An 18523-nucleotide genomic window follows, 5' to 3' on the forward strand; every position below is an offset into this window, starting at 1 on the left:
ACATAGATCAGTTTATCCAGTTTTTAAGAGTTCCAGCCATGTTTAATTATTTAGTCAGGATGGAGCAAATTGTCATCTAGTCCAATCCCTTGCTACAAGGGCATTCATCTACGTCAACATAATGTGTACAATCCTAACCATAGCATGCTGTGAGCAAGTGACCCGATGGTGCTTCTTTCTGCCTCTGTCAAGGAACATAAGCTTTTTCAGCCCTGACTTCATCCAGTTTGTGTACTGGCACTAACTCAAATGCAGCGAAGCAAACCTTGGTCACTTCTGCACCTATACTGTGTGTGTGTTCTTGCTGAACGTGCTTTGGTAGAAGTGAAATGAGGGCTGAGACAGCCAGTCTGGTTTTAATAGTGTTGTGTATAGTGTGCTCTAACATAATGTAATTACTCACTATAATCCTTTTATATGGAATATTGATAGGAAATTCATTTATGTCCTTTCTACTAATATTAAGTTGCAATCTCATGCCCAGCTAGTTCTTAATTTTGTATTTTCCCTGTGTATGAATGAAATCAAACATCTGATTAGGACGTTTTGTTTTCTGCAACTATTTTGAATATTTGACTTAAACATTCAGAGTGCCCTCATTTGCACATCACAGTAAACTGTAGTTAATGGTCTACCATGAATGTATTGACATGGGCTGCTTTGCCCTTTCCCCACTAGCACATGGGAGAAACAAACCACGGTCCTTGGCTTATTGCTATGTCTGAACTGGAGGTCGTAGTGTGTTTATTTGTAACAAACCATGCTCCCGGGTTTGGACGCAACGATAAGCCATGGATTGTGGGTTGTTTCTCTCATATGCTAGAGGGGAAGGAGCAAAGGGGCCCATTTCAGTGCATTCATGGTAAGTCATTTACTATAGTTTATTGTGATGTGCAAATTTGGCCAGCAAAACCCAGATAATTTTACCTTGATACTAAAGAATCAAATGGCCAATTTGAACTGAGCTGACAGACTACCTGTGAAACACTGAAGTACCCTTTTTCTCATTTGTCCAGCATTCACAAAGCTGATTACAGTAAATGGGCAGGAATATCACCTTCAAGTAGTCGACACAGCTGGCCAAGTAAGTGATATTTGTTTCCCTGATAGTCTTTCCAGTGTTAATAGTCTAAAACTGGTATGGTGACTCATGACAGGGCCTTCTCTGTTGTGGTCCCGTTTGTGTCAGTGTCCCTCATTATTAATTTTTAGGAGAAATTTAAAAACATTTCTGGTTACCCAAGCATTTGATGGTTGAAAGTCCTGTCCTTGACAGGACTTGAAATTATTAGTTTGATAGTAAGTGGTTGATGTTAGTAAACTGTTTTTAGAAGTTTTAATTGTACTGTTTTGGTATTGATATTTGTTGCCCTGGGCTGCTTTGGAAGAAGGTGTGGGATATAAACAAATAAATGATTTAAAAGACTATGGCCTTCTTAAGTGCTTTCAAGTAGAAATTAATCATGATTCACTCTCCAGTGTCTGGCTAAAGATGGCATTAAATCTTCAAAGAAACAGGACATAAGTATGTTTCATAAGCAACCCAGCTAACTCTTGCCCACAGCACAAAGAATCCTAGCTACAATTGTCCCAAACTAAAGTGATCATATGGATTTGCAACTTATAGAAGAAATTCATGAGAAGGGAGAGAAATATATGGGCACTGGTTTGCATTTATTCTCAGGTGTGCTGATAAAACACTAGAAGTTATCTTTTTTCCACAAAGTATTTCTCACAGGCCTTCATGGCTTATGGCCAATAAGAGGAAGGAAACTGCTAAACCTGAATAGAAGCAAAGCAGAGACATATTTTTCCAATTAGGGAAAACTACTTTATAACCATGAGTGTAGGGCTTATTCCTTGCTCATAGAAAACTTGCTGTGAATATTCAAAAATGGAAATGGACTGCCTTCAAGTCGATCCCAACTTATGGCCACCCTATGAATAGGGTTTTTATGATAAGCGGTATTCAGAGGGGGTTTACCATTGCCTCCCTCTGAAGCTAGTCCTCCCCAGCTGGCTACGGCCTGCTCAGCTTACCACAGCTGCACAAGCCAGCCCCTTTGTTGTCCACAACTGCCAGCTGGGGGGCAATTGGGCTCCTTGGGACTCTGCAGCTTGCCCACGGCTGCACAGGTGGCAGGGCACATAACCCCTGAGCCACTTCCTGTGGGGGTGATCTTTAGCTGGCCCTTGACACCCAGGAGACACGAGCGGGGATTTGAACTTGCAGACTCTGGACTCCCAGCCAGGCTTTCCTCCCCACTATGCTATACCAGCATGTCATTTGAACAACAGCAAATCTTGTTCAGCTCTCTGCAGGATACACACACATACATATATGCTACCCTCTGAATATTCAAAGGGTAGCATATATGTACGTGCAAGGATCCTGTAGAGAGCTGAACAAGATTTGCTTTTGTTCAAATGACACTAGCACGCTTGCAAACAGCCATTGCTTGACTGAAGGCACAAGAATTTCTTGATAACTTGCAATATGACAGGATGTGACCTTGAGCAAGATTATGCAACTGACCTGTCACTGTCAGTTGACCATCTTCCCAACTCTAGCCCAGGAGACTGATAGCAGTTAGATGTTCCTCTACATTCAGGGCCACAGAAAAACTCATGGGAACTATGAGACATAGTTTGGGAGAAGAAGATAGCAGGGTCTCAAATGACCACATATTCAGTTCCCTGGTACCTTTCCTCAAAGATGCTGTGAGGCAAAGCACTTCCCCTGCATAGACGACAACCTTTCAAATAAGGGTTCATTTGCCTAATTTCACAGCATTTTTAAAAGGTGTGCAAGTTGCACCTTGGCAACCCTGTAAAAGGAAGTAAAGGTAAACAGGCACATGTATGAATGGTCAAGTGCATCCAGCACTAAGAGCATGAAATGACAAATCCACAACATATTTATGTATCCTTTAAAAGAATAAAACCAGATTGATAAACTAAACTTGTTTAAGGACCTAGGCTTATAATTTAATGTTCACAGAGGGAAAGTGTTCTATTCCCCAAACACACACCTCATCCCACATTATTCAGGAGAGATCCCTGACCCTCCAGAGAGACTTGTGAAAGCACAGAAGTTTGCTTTTATGAACTTAAAATTTTATTATAATGAGTAAAATCAAAATCTTTAAACAGTAACTTTTAAAATGGCGGGGCTGCGTATGCTGTTTAAATTTGTCGTGTTTAAAAAAATTCATTCTTTCAAGCAAGCTGGTGTCAGAGAAGTATGAAGTCAAAGTGACCTTAAATTTTGAAGAAGCAATACGAGAAGTAGTACTAACATCTGTGGAAGATAAAATGGAATTTGATCAGTGCTTTGGTAATTTACTATTTGTGGTACTTCATAGCTACTAGCCATGATGGCTGTGCTCTGCCACCCTAATCAGAGGCAGTATGTTTCTGAAAACCAGTTGCCGGAAGCCTCAGGAGGGGAGAGTGTTCTTGCACTCAGGTCCTGCTTGCTGGCTTCCCCCAGGCACTTGGTTGGCCACTGTGAGAACAGGATGCTGGACTAGATGGGCCACTGGCCTGATCCAGCAGGCTCTTCTTATGTTTTTAGTGTGAAGATATTTTGGTATCTCTAACAGTATTCAGCATGTACTAAGTTGTTTAAGTAGATTGTCCAGTTTTACACCCTTAGCAACAAATATAATACTGTTTGATTTAAATGTCAGAATTGTCTGTCTTGGCCCATTGTGTAAAAGTTGATTGACAGCTTTCCATAGCACTCGTGGGAATTTTGAATTAACATGTTTAGCATCAGCCTTGTTTAAAACTGCACTTTGTAAATATATAGCAAGTGCATGAGCACATGATTTCAGTGAAATATCAACCTTCCTGTTTGGTGCCTTGTATTTTCAGCTGTGACACTACTGCTGTAAACCTTTGTATAGGAATTGTATTCCTTCAGCTATGCAAGGAATTCACTAGAATGCAAGACAGAGCAGTAAAAGGAAGTTAGTACATGTACGTTCATGCACGGCATTTTAACAATGCAAGGATTAAATGCGTTTAATCCTAACCCAGTTTTTTAAACTTATTGATAAGCTTGTGTGGCAACAAAACATTAACATGCAGCTTTATCTTCCAACAGGATGAATATTCAATATTTCCTCAGACGTACTCCATAGACATTAATGGCTACATTCTTGTCTACTCAGTCACATCAATTAAAAGGTAAATCATGCCTCTTGTTCTTGCTATCAGTACAGTGTCTTAATTTTGAAGCTGTTTCAGACTTCAGCTGCTTCAGTGTCTCTACTTCTGTAGAAGATAAACTGCTAATATATCTGAAAAATATATTGTAGGATATGGAATGGGTGCCCATAAAAATAACTATTAAGGTTTTATTTACCTGTATTAACCTTCAAGGTTCTCAGACATTTTGGGAGTCATAAAGCACAAGCTAAATTGAGAACTACTATAAGTACAGCATCCAGTTGCTCTCCATGAACCAAAATTGGCAGACCTAGAGGGAAAAAAACAGAATAGTATTTCATGCAGTAGTGGTCTTTTCCTCTGCCTTTGCCATCAAACCAGCCAATAAGTGCCTAGTTCCACTAGTGCTCTTTCACAAGCTGCATAGAGCTAAAAAATAGATTTTGTCATCAGAAATGTACGTTGACTATTGAATATATGTGAATTATGTTTAAAAGTTGCTCAAAAAATTATCTTGCCATGAATCTGGGATGTAATATGGTATGGTTTTAAGTAGACTCTATCATTACAATCTCTTGGATGATTTAATTTTTATCTTAAGGGTACATTAGTGGTACAAGCCAAAATTGCTTTGCCATCTTCTCCAAAGATGAACAACAGTCCAATTTATACGCCTGATGCATGGGCATCCAAAGTTGCCATAAGCAAAATGCAACCTAGTCTGAACTGTGCATTCACAGTGCGTGTGCTTGTGTCAAACATTTTGGTGTCTTAACTTGTAAAGTATTGAGCATTCGTCTGTGGAAACAAACATTACCCCAACATGGTAAAAGACTTCCAAAATTGAACTTTCAGGTTGGATAGCTCTTATACTTTCACTCTAGGTGTAAAAGTGTGGACTGAGAACTTGTTCCTACTTCGAGTTGTCCACTAATTTGGTACCACCCTTCCCTGTTTCCTGAAAAAGAAATGTTGGCACCATTTCAAGGCCATTACTGCTTGATAATCTAAAGCCTATTACTGTGGGTAGGGGATTGCTAATGGGATATAGAACTTTCATCTTGAGTTCACTCACTTACGAGGTTGCTTTGCGACATTACAAACTTACAACTGCCCTGTAGCCTGTGTAAAGTGAGAGTGCAACATTGATGCATTTGCAATACGCTATTAGGACTCAGACAGATCTGTTTACTGGGGGCAGTGCATATAGACACTTGTGCAAGATAGGAGAAGGCCAGAGCTTCATGGACTGGGTAGCCTTGGCTTCTGAGTTAGTATGGAGGTATTATTTTGCCTTGGAAATTTCCATTGCTTGAGCTCCACTTTCTGTGATGGGCTCAATTATCACTTTCTCATTTGTGTGTGTTCTTGGCTGCAGGGTGGATAGAAAATCGTTTGCTTTTGTTTAAAAAAAAGAATTTGAAAATAGGTTTCTCGTATAGCAGACTTGCTAAGCCTGTTTGTAGTCCTCTAGGTATAGGCTTACGTGTAGATGATTTCTGACTTTGAGACCTCATAAGAACAGCAGACTGTATGGTTTATTTTTATGTGCCATTTAGAAATGTTAATTATTAAGCATAAATAGCTGAATATTCTTATCCCACAAGAGATCATAACAATGCTAATTTCTGGAATCCATGAACACAGAGGTTCCCCATAATGTATGGTAGTTCATAGTGGCCACATGCTGTGCCAAGCTATATGGTTGGTTTTAACCATAACTTTTTGTTCTTCCCTTAGTTGAAGGAGTAGACAAACCACAGAGCTGCTGGCTCAGCAGTCTATCTGAACAAAGCACTTATGGTTTGTTTCTCTCCAGACGGATCATACGTGAAGCTAAGCTTCACATTGTGGTTAGTTCAGAGGTAAACAAGCCCAAGTGCTGGTTCAGACATAATACTAAGCCTGCTGCTCTGTGGCTTGCTTCCCCACAAGAAAATGCAAAGTGAGATTGCTGAAGCTGCATGCGCAAGCATATGCCTCATGGACATGGACTGCCTTCAAGTCGATTCCGACTTATGGCAACCCTATGAATAAGGTTTTCATGGTAAGCAGTATTCAGAGGGGATTTACCATTGCCTCCCTCTGAGGCTGAGAGGCAGGGACTGGCCCAAGGTCACCCAGTGAGCTTCATGGCTGTGTGGGGATTTGAACCCTGGTCTCCCAGGTTGTAGTCCAACACTAACCAAGTTATGCTTAAAATGAACCACATAGTTTGCCTTAGCATCATGTGCAAATGTGGCAGCTGTGAACCTCATCTTAGGTATGGTGAGCTTCCAACAGCTGTGTTTGTGTTCCATAGATTAATGTTGTTATAATTTTAAATATTGTTAAGAATGTGTTGTTGATCAGTCTGCTGTTGTACAACTTGCCCTTTAAGTTATCAGACAAAAACTGGACATGTATTCTGATCAGGGCTGTGGAGTCGGTACGCCAAACCTCCGACTCCTCTATTTTTCTACTGTCCGACTCCAACTCCACCCAAAATTGCTTCTTGTCAATCAAAATTTATTTGGAAGTTGGAGTCGGTACATTTTTACAGACTCCGACTCCGCCCAAAATTGCTCACAGCTCCAACTCCACAGCCCTGATTCTGATCCCACCTTATGTGGGTCATAAGCCACATATAAAGGAGGGGAGCTTGAGACTTGAGCTGCTCTCAGCAATGTGGGCTTGCCCACTGCTCCCTGACTTGCACAATATCCTGCTACTCACTTGCCACCCCATGACTACACGCTGCATTCCAGTAACTTAAAAGTAGATTGGGAAGGGACTGTGTTGCATCTATATTCTATACAGGGTATTTTCTAACCTTCACTTCCACTGAAGTCCCCTTGCTATATTGCAGGTGTGGAGAACCTTTGGCCTTCCAGATATTCCCAAGGTGCAACTCTCATCAGCCCTAGCATGTATAGCCAATGGCCAGGGATGATGGGAGCTGTAGTTCAGCAATATCTGGAGGGCCAAAGGTTCCCCACACCTGCTGTATTGAATGTTATTCCAGAGGAAATAACGCACACACACAAACCCTTCAGAAGTGGTGAGGATGGGGCATAGAATCATAGATTAGTAAAGTTGGAAGGGGCCTATAAGGCCATCAAGTCCAACCCCCAACAGCATGAGGACTGTAGTGAAAGGAGAGGCCTAAAAAAAACACTGGTGTGCTCCTATAAGCCCACATACAGCCTTCTGGATATCTGCCTCATTTTCCTGGAGTTAGCTATATTCCCACACAAAGAACAAACATTGGTACAAGTCCAGCATTTACTTCTGTCAAAACTGGAGGGTACACTTAAGCTGTACCTCTGTAGTAATTTTGCCTCTGTCTTTGAGAAACTTGGGAATTGCTTCTTTTCTGTTCCAAATGAATGAGTAGGAAATTCTACTTTTTTCATTCTGCCTGACATCTCACTCTTCTCTGATATGACAGATGTTAAGACATTTCCTTGATCAGATGATCTCTTTCTTTCCTTGCTCTGTGTAAAGTTGTTTCATGGAAGTGAACAAGTCCAATCCTTGGTGGGTGGTAGTGTGGTGGTAAGCACTGCAAATCCTGAACAATGTTCAGTACAAGAGGCTGGAAGGAAACATGAGTAGACACACAGTGGTTGTGTCTCCGAGTCTACACTGACATGGGAGGCACAGGAAGAGCAGCAAGCTCAGGGTATGCCTGAAGCACCACACAGACCAGTTGAGCTGAGAAGGTGAAAGTTGCAGGGCAGTTGATTAAGTTGCTGGAATTGCTTACTGCTGGTGTGGGATGCAGGTGGTGGGCAGGGACTGGGGGAGTCAATGATACAGGGGTTGCAGGTAGGATGATATAAGCTAGGCCCACTAATGGCAAGTGGAAGGAGCAGCCTGGGTGCAGAACCTCCCTTTTCACTCAATTAATTGTTTTTAAGGTTGTGTTGTACTATCCTGGAATTCTGCTATTGGTGTTTTATGCATTGTCTTCCATTTCCATGAGCAATCAAGCTATCAGAATGACAGTTCTGGCTTTCTTCCATTCTGTTTACTTTTCTGTGCCAAAATGCCTGACCTCATTCACCCAGTTGTCCTTCATGTTCAAGGTCACACTGGTGGAAACTTCTCCCATAAAAACTCTATTGCAGTTGTGCAACTCTCCTTCATTTCAGTGAGGCTTGCACAAGGCAATGTCCCAGTGAATTGTGCAACTAGCCTACATTGACCCCAAACTGCTTTGGAAGTGACCTGGCATGTAACAGCAAGGGGCTCATGTTATGTTTTGGAATGGCCTCTTTAACCCTGAATTTGTGACTTAAATACTTAGTCATCATGAGATTTAATGCTCAACTTTATTACCTTTTACCGTTTAAAATAAATCAAATTCATACACAGCTCAGCTAATGTCTTACTTGTCATCAATAAGCCAGGGTGCAGGTTTTAATTTCTCATTTTTTTAGTTGTATAAACATGTCAAGATACCATTGGCATTGGGGTTTCACTTAAGTTTTCCAGGCAAACAGAATTTCCAGTAGGTGAATGTAGGTAAATGAAGTAATATTTGCTTGTGGCTTTGATCTTTGTAGAATTATTTGTGGGCAGGGTAGAAATATTAGGGGGGTGCAACATTGGAGGGCGTGTATGATGTCATCCTTTTATTTTTCAGTTTTGAAGTGATTAAAGTTATCCATGGCAAGTTATTGGATATGGTGGGAAAAGTCCAGTAAGTAGTAACACACTCATTTCATTCCATGTTCCATTTTGCTATCGTATTACTCCGCAGAAATCAGCTTCTGCTCTGAAAGTGATTTGTGTTTGCTTTTTTTGTTCCATAGGATCCCCATTATGTTGGTTGGAAATAAAAAGGACCTGCACATGGAACGGTATGGAATATTTCTCTTAAGATGATTTAAGACAACTTTGCTAAGATTAAAATGTTCTGGAGCATTTATGGTTGTATCCTGTTGGTAGTCGTAGAGCAGACCTATTGAAATTAATGGACATAACTAACTGACGTTCATTAATTTCAGTGTGTCTGCTCTGAGTAGAATTTAGTTGGATACAAGCCTCTGAGCATAATAGTCTACAGATAGCTAATGCAGTCACTGGGGCTGAAATGCTCTTGTAAATAGCTGCCTTTCCCTTTGATACCTCACCTCAGATACTGGAGTTTGCCTGAGTCCAATTCCTATTCCTGGCTCTTGTTCGTCTATGGTTGTAAATTCAACTAAGGTTGGAATGTTGGCCAGCTGATGACCTACTTATCTGTAGACGAGTATTGCAGGAAGCCAAGAATGGGCTATATTTATCACACTAGTGTCCTGCTGTTCTTTCAAGGAGCTCAGGTCAGCCTATGTGGGTTATCCCAGCTGATGCTTGCAACAGCCTTGCCTGTGAGGGAAGCTGGGGCAAGACATAGTGACTGGTCCAAGGTCACCCACTGAGCTTCATGAGCCAAGAAAGGACCTTATTTATTTTCTTAGGGGGTGTAACATAAACTCCTAGTTCTGCAGGAGACAACATAGCACACTCTGTCTTTGTTGAGCATCAGGCAAGAGATGTGCCTGCCCCTATAAAGCCATAGCTATAACCATATTTAGAAATGGATTTGGGGGTGGGTGTTAAAAATATTTACCACTGTTTTGGGTGCTGCCAGTGTGCCAGGATAAAAGCTAGGAACAGTTAAATACATTTTATGTTTGCATAATGTTCACTGTAATTATTTCATAAGTTAACTGAGTTTCTTAGCACAAGTCTTTTAGCTGCGATTGTAAACGAATTACTGCTCTAAATGCTCAACAGTTTAATAACAATATTTTATCAAACAAGCAACCCTAAATTCAAATTGTCCCCCCTCCTTCCGCTGACTGTCTTGGGGCTTCTCTACTTCTTTAGCATCTCTTTTTGCATGTTCTATCTCCTCTGGTCCTTTCCTATTTTTATTCCTTAATGCCTTTGGCTCTACATTTCCTTAGGTCAGGGGTGAGGAACCTGTAGCCCTCTAGGTGTTGCTGGATTCCTGCTCCATCAGCCCTAGCCAGCATGGCCAGTGGTCAGGAACAATGAGAGCTGTAGTCCAGCATCATCTGTAGGACCACAAGTTCCCCAAGCCTGCCTTCAGTCCTTAAGGATAAGCCCTTGAATCTGCCCCTTTAAGCACTAAGCAGCCAGGGCCCTCCTGCTCACAGAATTCAGGACTTCCTGAGCTCTGAGCAATCCCCTGCCCTCACAGGATAGACTGAAAGAAGAGTGCTGGCAGACAGATGTATAGCTTTGTGGTTCTTGTTGTACACACCATTTCTTGCATTGCAGTGGCAAATCAAAGTATTGCTTGCAAGTATTAGAGTTGCCGTTTAAAAATAAATAAAATGTGGCATTGTGGTCAGTTCTGCAGCCATTCAAGTAAAGTTGCCTGAGGTGGCCTTTTGCCTGGATATTTGTCTGCCTATTCTCTGGCAGTTCTTACTGCTGTCATGGGCACAATATGCTTTTTAATTTGACTACTGTCTGCACTGCAACAATAGAATTCCCCAAATCCTTTAGGAGTCCCATTTGCTAATTGGTAAAAAGTCTCTTGGCGTCAAAAGCAATTATATATTTATGGTTGAACAGAAACTCACAATTACGGTAATATAAAGAAGAATTGTATCGCTACCACTTCTAACATTTTACTCTTAGAAGAGAAGCTAATCCAAATAATAGTCCGTCTGCTGGATGGTCACCCATAAGATGCTGTCTAGTCCATGGGCATGGCCTTTAACTTAGTTATTATTTCAAGTAGCTGTACCTAAAATAATACAGAGTAGAGTGCTTGTGAGGTTGTGGTAATGCGTAACAGGAGCTGATGTCTGTGTTCTTGGTGCCAAATAGATGTGGTCATCACTGGGGCTTTATGATCATTGCATAATCTGACTAAGCTTTTAGGTTTCCTTATATGTTTCCAACAATACACCCAGCTCCCATTCCTTCAAAACTAGGTGTCGGCTGCTTATCTCCTTAATGGAAAATCTACTCTATGAAATGTTGATAATCAAAACTGTAAACGTATATCTGGATCTCAACTCCTGTTGCACAAGTTTTCATAACTACATATTATACAACCTGACAAGCAGTCAAATGGTTGAATTGTTAATCACTCTGTTTTCTTTTTCAGGGTCATCAGCTATGAAGAAGGGAAAGCTTTAGCAGAATCCTGGAATGCTGCTTTCTTGGAATCTTCTGCTAAAGAAAACCAGGTAACAAATTTACTTTTAAGCGCTGAAGCTGAAACAGGAATTGCAGCTTAATTAGGAATGTGTTTCCAGGGAAATGCGAAAGGAGCTGTTGCAGTAAGCCTTCCTACAGCCTGCTAATGATCCATTTGCATAGTAGCAAGGACATAGATGCCATTGACTGTTTACTGTGATGCATCACCCATATAATGAAAACTTCAGACAGCAAGATTCTCATGGAATTATTGTAATTGTAAGAAGATTAATGTGGTCATGTGAATGCAGCCACTTAAAACTACAAACAAGATTATGGAAGGGTGAAGCAAGGTGGGAACCTAGTTAAAATGTATTTTCCATAGACTATGACCCATAACTGGGTCAGTTTATCCTTAAGCTGCAGAGATAGAATGGAGTCTAGCTTACCACCACAAGTTAAGAGCTCTCTAATTTTCTGGGATGAAAGCATCAGCTAAAAAGAGCATTGGCAGTTTTAGATTTGACCTTGAGATAAAGCAAAAGCCTGAAGTAAAGAAAATAATCCTTGACCAAAAACCAAAAGGAAAAACAACAAGAATCAAGGTCTAAACAGACATGATAAGGTGAAAACATATGAAAATGGATAATAGAGTATATATACTTAACTAGTAATTGACAGAATACACAAAATTGCCCAAAATAAAATGCACAAGCACTTTAATAACAGGGTGTGCTACAAGAGGTTAACTCTGAAGGCAAAATATGCATATACCACCCTATATCACAGTGGAATCTAAAAGTGAACAAATACATAAATATGAAGATAGCGTAAATGTGCATTTTATTTTGGACAATTTTGTGTATTCTGTCAATTACTAGTTAGGTGTATATACTCTATTATCCATTTTCATATTTTTTAACATTGTGTCTGTTTAGACCTTGATTCTTTTTGTTTTTCCTTGAATTAAAGCAACCAGAGCACATTGTGTCTTATTAAAATGGGAGCAGAATTACCCTATTTCAGGATACCAGGGAGGATATCTGAATGTTTCACTAAAATTCTATTCCTGTCTGTCTTCTTGAGTTAAGAAGCAGTAATGCATATAGGTAGAAGAAGCTGTTTGGGATTGTGCAAAAATTTAATTTGCAGAGGAAACATACTGGGTTAATTGACCAATTGCAGACAGTGTGTATGCATAGAAAACTGCTTTCTGCTGAAAAATACTTTTTACTTGATGTTAGATTTTAAATCTCACATATGAGATACAGTACATATCCAGCATTAAATGAGACACTATTCAATTAACTGTCATATTGACTTTTAAGATGCTTAAGGGATTATTTGAATCCATTGGAGCAGATTTAGAAGTGAGCCCAATTCAGATTTGTACCTTCTTGGCAAATAAACAGAATAAATAGGAAGACAAGCATTGGATTCTCCAGTGTGCCAACTCAAAAGTGTTGATTCTGTTTCACACAAATGATTTGAATCAATCTCATTACTGAAGCCTGTGTTTTTCCATCATTAAGCATATTTTCCATGCAACTATTACTGCTGCAATCAGAAATCTTAAACAAGTTTCAGTGCAAGAGCTTAACAAAAAAAGGGGGGGAATGAAAGTAGAAAGTAATGACATCAACAGGATCTGGAAAGTAATGGCATCAATAGGTACTAAGATTGTTTATTGAAACAAATGCTGACAGGCAACATTTTTGCAGTGTATGAAGCATAGTCAGCAGCAGTTCTTGTCTAGTCTTTACTTAAAGTGGTGCCTTTCTGTGCTGTCTCCTAGCCCAGAAGACAGGCATGAATAAAGCAAGTTGCTCCGGAGAAGCAGTTTTTCCTCCAAACCAGATTTGGGCTACTGAATCTTATTTGAATAAGCTGTCTTCTGGCATTTGAAGTTGCCATCTCTCGAGTTTCTCAGAAAAATTTATCTAGCCTTAATAGCTTCCAGCTCCCAGATTCACTTCAGATAACTTAGTGGGTTATAGGTTTGGGCTCACAGCCCTGAAATATTGAGGGAACTCTTCTGCTTAAATATACAAGTTTACCTGCCTGTTGCATAGCCTTCTGAGATAAACACAAAGATATCTACGAGGTTACTAATCTCTGCAATATCAACACTCAGGACAGGCAATTACAGTGAAACATAAATTAGAATTTTAAGAGAGATACTAAAACAAATTGCAATTATCCTATGCTGGTCTAATTCCAGGCCTTAGTTACACTTCAAAAACCTCCTGACTTCAGACTTTGGGTGGTATTCAACAATAGCCCTACTTGGAGTAGACCCATTGAATTTAATGGGCATGACCTAACTTAAATTCATTAATTCTAATGGGTGTACTCTGAGTAGGACAATTGAATACAGTCCTTTGACTTGACACTTTAAGAGCATGATGGTCTGTAATAGTCTAAGTAGGCATTATGCAAGATATGTAGGACCCATTATGAGTGCACATTAGATTATGCCTTTCAGGGAGCCAGTGTAGATGCTGAGGTTTATTCATATTGTGAACAAAAGGAGGACATACTGGTCACCCTTGACCTGCATAAGCATCTTGTGCAGCAATGAGAGATGGATGGGAAACTCATGAACTTAAAGGTGATGCTAATTCTGGTTGGGGGTTTTTTTGGTTGCTTTATTGCATAGTATGAGTGTAACTGCATATCCTTCTTACACGTGTTGCTAATGCTGAACCAGAGACATTTTGTTACCTTTTTTGTTCCTATTCTTTATCATTGTTCTAAAATAATTGCAGCAGTTGCTGTGTTTCTAGTACTTGAGACTGTTAACAGCCCTCTCCCTTCTTTCCAGACTGCTGTTGATGTCTTCAGGAGGATAATTTTGGAGGCAGAGAAAATTGATGGAGCATCTTCACAAGGGAAATCTTCATGCTCAGTGATGTGATCATGCACCAGAGGCTGAACACTTGGAATACGTTCTACCTAAAGAAGCAAACTGCCTGTTCCCCTCACAGTGAAACTGCGCTTTTTCTTCTTCTGTTAACCTGAACAATATAAAGTCAGTTGGAGACTTTGCCTTCAGATTATGTTAAACTTTGACTCCTGTGCAAAAAAGGCTTCGCTTTCATTTTCAAATTTTAAGCAATCATATTTTCAATTTATATATTGTATTTCTTAATATTATGACCAAGAATTTTACTGGCATTAATTTTTCAGTGCAGTTGGGTTAGAATAATCATCCAGATGATGCATATTGTTACACTACTATTAACTAGGCTTGAATGTCAGTGTTTCTTTGTGTTAAATGTATACTTGTAAATAAAATAGCTGCAAACCTTTGCGTGCCCTCTGCTTAACAGGTTCTATAAGACAACAATTCACGTACCATTAAAACATTTTTCTGCAGTTTCCAAGAAATATATAATTCAATATCCCCCTTCTGACTTGTGTGGCGGCGTACTTAAATTAAATGATTGCTTAGGTTAATTATAGTAAGAGGTTCCAGTATTTGAATTTAACATACTTTGTTGCACTTCCCAGGGTCTGAACAAGAATTATGGCTCATTCTTGCACTATGAACAATGTTTTATTTACTGCTGGCTGTAATCATGGTATACTTAACTGCTCCAGTAACTAGAGTGAACTGAATGCTGATTATTGTTTTGAAGCTCAGTCTTGTAAACCAGTTTTTTTCCTCCTGTATATCTCCTCACTTTCCTGCCACTACCGTCCAGTTTGATCCTCTTCACTCATGTGATATGAGTGCTTGCCTGCAAAACTTCATTCCAAAATAAACCACTTAACGCTTAAGGTGCCATAGCACTACTCGTCATCCAGAAATAGTAGACAAAAGTTGGAAAGCCTTGAATATTATAGGTGGTCACACTGACTGTAGTAAAAGGGAGTTTTCAACATTCCAACAGGGCAAGATATTTAAGTTGGGTTGCTGCTCTATCAGCTATTCTGAAAAAGTAAAAAGCGGCTTGACCATTGCATGCATTTTAGGGTATTCTAATAATGAAAGCTTAAGAGCCCTGCTGGATCAGACAGGAGATATGCCTTGCCCAACATCCTGTTTCCCACAGCAATGAACCAGAGGCATATACAGGAAGCTCATAAGCAGGGCATGATGAGGGCGATAGCCTTTCCCCACTGTTGATGATCCTCAGCAATTGGTATTCATGGGACTCCAGATCCTGGAGACGGTATATAGCTACCTCCATATATTACACTATAGATATACAGATCACATCTTCACGGCTTGGGTCCAGGCTATTTGTCAGATCGCATCGTCTTCTATGTGCCTGCCTGGGCCCTGAGATCTTCAGGAGAGGCCCTTCTTTCAATACCTTCATCCGCACAAGTACAACTGGTGAGGATACGAGATAGGGCTTTCTCGGTGGCTGCCCCTAGGCTTTGGAATTCCCTCCCTAAGGAGATAAGAATGGCCTCTTCCCTGCAGTCCTTTCGTCGACAGGTAAAAGCTTTCTTATTTCAGCAAGCCTTTGATTCCGAAGGCGGCTAAGGATAGGCCCAAAAGGAGGTCATATTGCTCTTGCTTGTTTATTTTTTAATTCTGATTTTATTATAGTTTTTAATATCAGAAACAGTTTAATCCTATTTTAAATTAGAGTTCATTTTTTAATTATATCTGTCTATATTTATTTACTTATGTATTATATGCTTTTAACTTTGGTAGGTTTTAATTGTATCTGTTTATCTGGAAGCCGCCGTGAGTTCCAATTTGGAAAAACAGCGGGGTATAAATAAAGTTAATAATAAGAATAATATGTCTAGTATTGCAAACTTACAATGCTAATTGCTTTAGCTAATTATAAACTTGTTTTCTGCCATTTGCTGCTCAAAAGGCTGGTAAAATGTCTTTTCATTAAATGTTGGGAGTACAGTGGAACGTTTGTGGGGTTCCCCTTTTCAAATGGCATAATGCTATTCTGCTCCGAGTACCCATGTTCCATAATAGATCGACTTGGAGGAGAATGAGCTCAAACGCCTGCCTAGTCATGAATCTTGTTTGTGACCTTGGGCCAGTCACAGTTTCAGTCTGGCAGGTTTGTTGTGAGGATAAAATGAGACAATGATGTGACAATAACATGAGCTCCAGGTGCAAAAGTAAGAATCATTCCAGTAGCATTCCTGCATCAATACCATCTGTTCTTTACAAACACGCTTTTATGTGAAAAGTTATGACTAGTAGTATTTGAAATGTAATCTATTCTTTGGCAGGTGTGACCCCTCAAACAAGCAGTGGGTTCGAAATACGTCCCCTTAACTCAACTGGGCTTGCTGCCCCTGCTATAAAGTAAAACATTGCTTTTGCTGCCTGTTCACAAGGCTGCTATTTAGTCTTTGACGTATAGAGATCACTTTGCTGGCCTTTCCTCTTTTAAAGTGTACTACTACAAAATAGGGTATGCGAAACCTCTCTGCAATATGTTTCCCAACCATACACAAATCACCAAATTTGGGATTGTCAAGCAGTTTTAAGTGTGGGACGTTTCCAGTGCTACAGCTTCGTATTTCTCCATCAAGTTTTGCCAAGATTCAAGCAATGAATATGGTCTGGTGCTTTGGGGGACCTGATCCTAGTGTTGGAGGGTAGATTTCAAGCCTGCCTTTACCATTAACTCTCTCTCTTGAGGCTTGGGACCTCCCGTTGGCCCAATTTCCACAACTGTGACAAAGGAATGATTATCATTCGTTCTTTCCCCAGGGATAATATGATTTAATTAGCTGTGTCCCTAGAGTGCTTTGAACGTATAAAATGTTCCTGATAATAAATGGTGTGACAGAACAAAAATAGTACTTGCTGAGCTGGTTTGATCTCATCCCATATCTGCTGGTTTATATAGAAATTAACCCTACAGTACCACAGAGCATTTATGAGCAATAAAGAATTTGGGTGTACAAAAAGCTCCATGGAAACTGTTTTGAAGGTTGACAACAGCACTGTTTTTATAGCCTGACTTGTGTAGAATTGCTTCTGTCATTGTGTAATGAGGTCTCCTAATGAAGCAGAGTAGCACTATTAAGGTGGCAAGAGAATGCTTCCCTGAATGCATCCATTCTGTGCTTTTTCTACACTGTGAGGGCTTGTATTCTGTGGAGAAAATGTGGCTATTGCACACCCTAACCTCTGCAGAGTTGCAGAGGCATTTGCTGCTTGATGAAAACCCTTGTGAGGAGCCTCAGGTAACAGGTCTGATTTCCCTCAACCCAAGGGCAAGTCCACATTTGTATGTCTTGACTGCTGCTGTGGCCTGGTTCAGATACAGTGCTAAAGCACCGTTTAGTGCAGAGATAACCAACATGATGCCTTCCTTACGTGGTTGGACTCCAACCACCCTCCGCCCCAGCCAGCATAGCCAGGGGTCAGGGTTGATGGGAGTTATAGCCCAACATCTGAAGAGCACCATGTTGGCTATTTCTGGTTTAGTGCCTCAGGAACAAGGCTGGAAGATCTGCATCTCATCACGCTCTCGCTTCCCCTCTCCGGCATGGTTGTGAGGTGGAGCAGGAAGCATTTGTATTTTTTAACCGTAGTTGTGTCTCAAGGATAAACTTTGGGGTAATTTAAACAAGGATTTATTGCAGAGATGGAGAGTGTGACCCTCCAGATGTTGGATCCCAACTCCAGCCAGCATAACCAATGGTCAGAGATGATGGGAGCTGCAGCTCAGCAACAGATTGAAAGCCGCAGGTTTCCCACCCCTAATTTATTGAAACAAGCTGGAATCAAACTGGTTTCTGATCTTGGCTTATTTCCATAGATCAGAGTTCCTAGTTCAGATATAACAAAAAAACTGGTTGCTTTAAGCCAGGAAGCAGATATTTTTACTACTGCTTATGGCTGTGCTGCGGAGTGTGTAATATGCAGTCTGAGGCTCATTTCTAGAGCACTAGGCTACAGTTAAGCTGCATATCTGAACCTGGCAATTTAAACAATGTTAACTTGAATGCAGTCCCGGTCAGTGGAAAAAGTTTGTTACTTTCCCACATTGATAAGAGCTCAGGTAGTAGTTTGGTTAGCATACAATGCTGAGCCATGGGTTGTTTAAGCCTCAGTTTAACAAGCCACAAATTAACTGTGAGTTGTCCCACACATGATCACATAAACCATGGCTTTTTTTCTCCAAAGTTTGTTTTGTTTTCCAGCTGCTCTTGCCTTATGGCCTAGAGTAGTCAAACAAACCATGGTTAAGGAAGG

The 18523-nt window shown here is 40.4% G+C and overlaps 1 protein-coding gene across 1 annotated transcript in view; it reads left to right on the forward strand.

Moving 5' to 3' along the window:
- RHEB (Ras homolog, mTORC1 binding) overlaps positions 1–14636 on the forward strand; it is a 28916-nt gene extending 14280 nt beyond the window's left edge. Inside the window, exons 3-8 of the mRNA XM_061586935.1 lie at positions 1017–1084; positions 4112–4194; positions 8807–8863; positions 8976–9023; positions 11294–11375; positions 14150–14636. Coding sequence (XP_061442919.1) covers positions 1017–1084; positions 4112–4194; positions 8807–8863; positions 8976–9023; positions 11294–11375; positions 14150–14242 — 431 coding nt within the window. The 3' untranslated portion in view covers positions 14243–14636. The remainder of the gene's footprint in view (positions 1–1016; positions 1085–4111; positions 4195–8806; positions 8864–8975; positions 9024–11293; positions 11376–14149) is intronic.
- The last annotated feature ends 3887 nt before the right edge of the window (positions 14637–18523 follow it).

This window comes from Rhineura floridana, chromosome 10, assembly GCF_030035675.1.
Source record: "Rhineura floridana isolate rRhiFlo1 chromosome 10, rRhiFlo1.hap2, whole genome shotgun sequence".
In the NCBI taxonomy this organism is placed as follows: domain Eukaryota; kingdom Metazoa; phylum Chordata; class Lepidosauria; order Squamata; family Rhineuridae; genus Rhineura; species Rhineura floridana.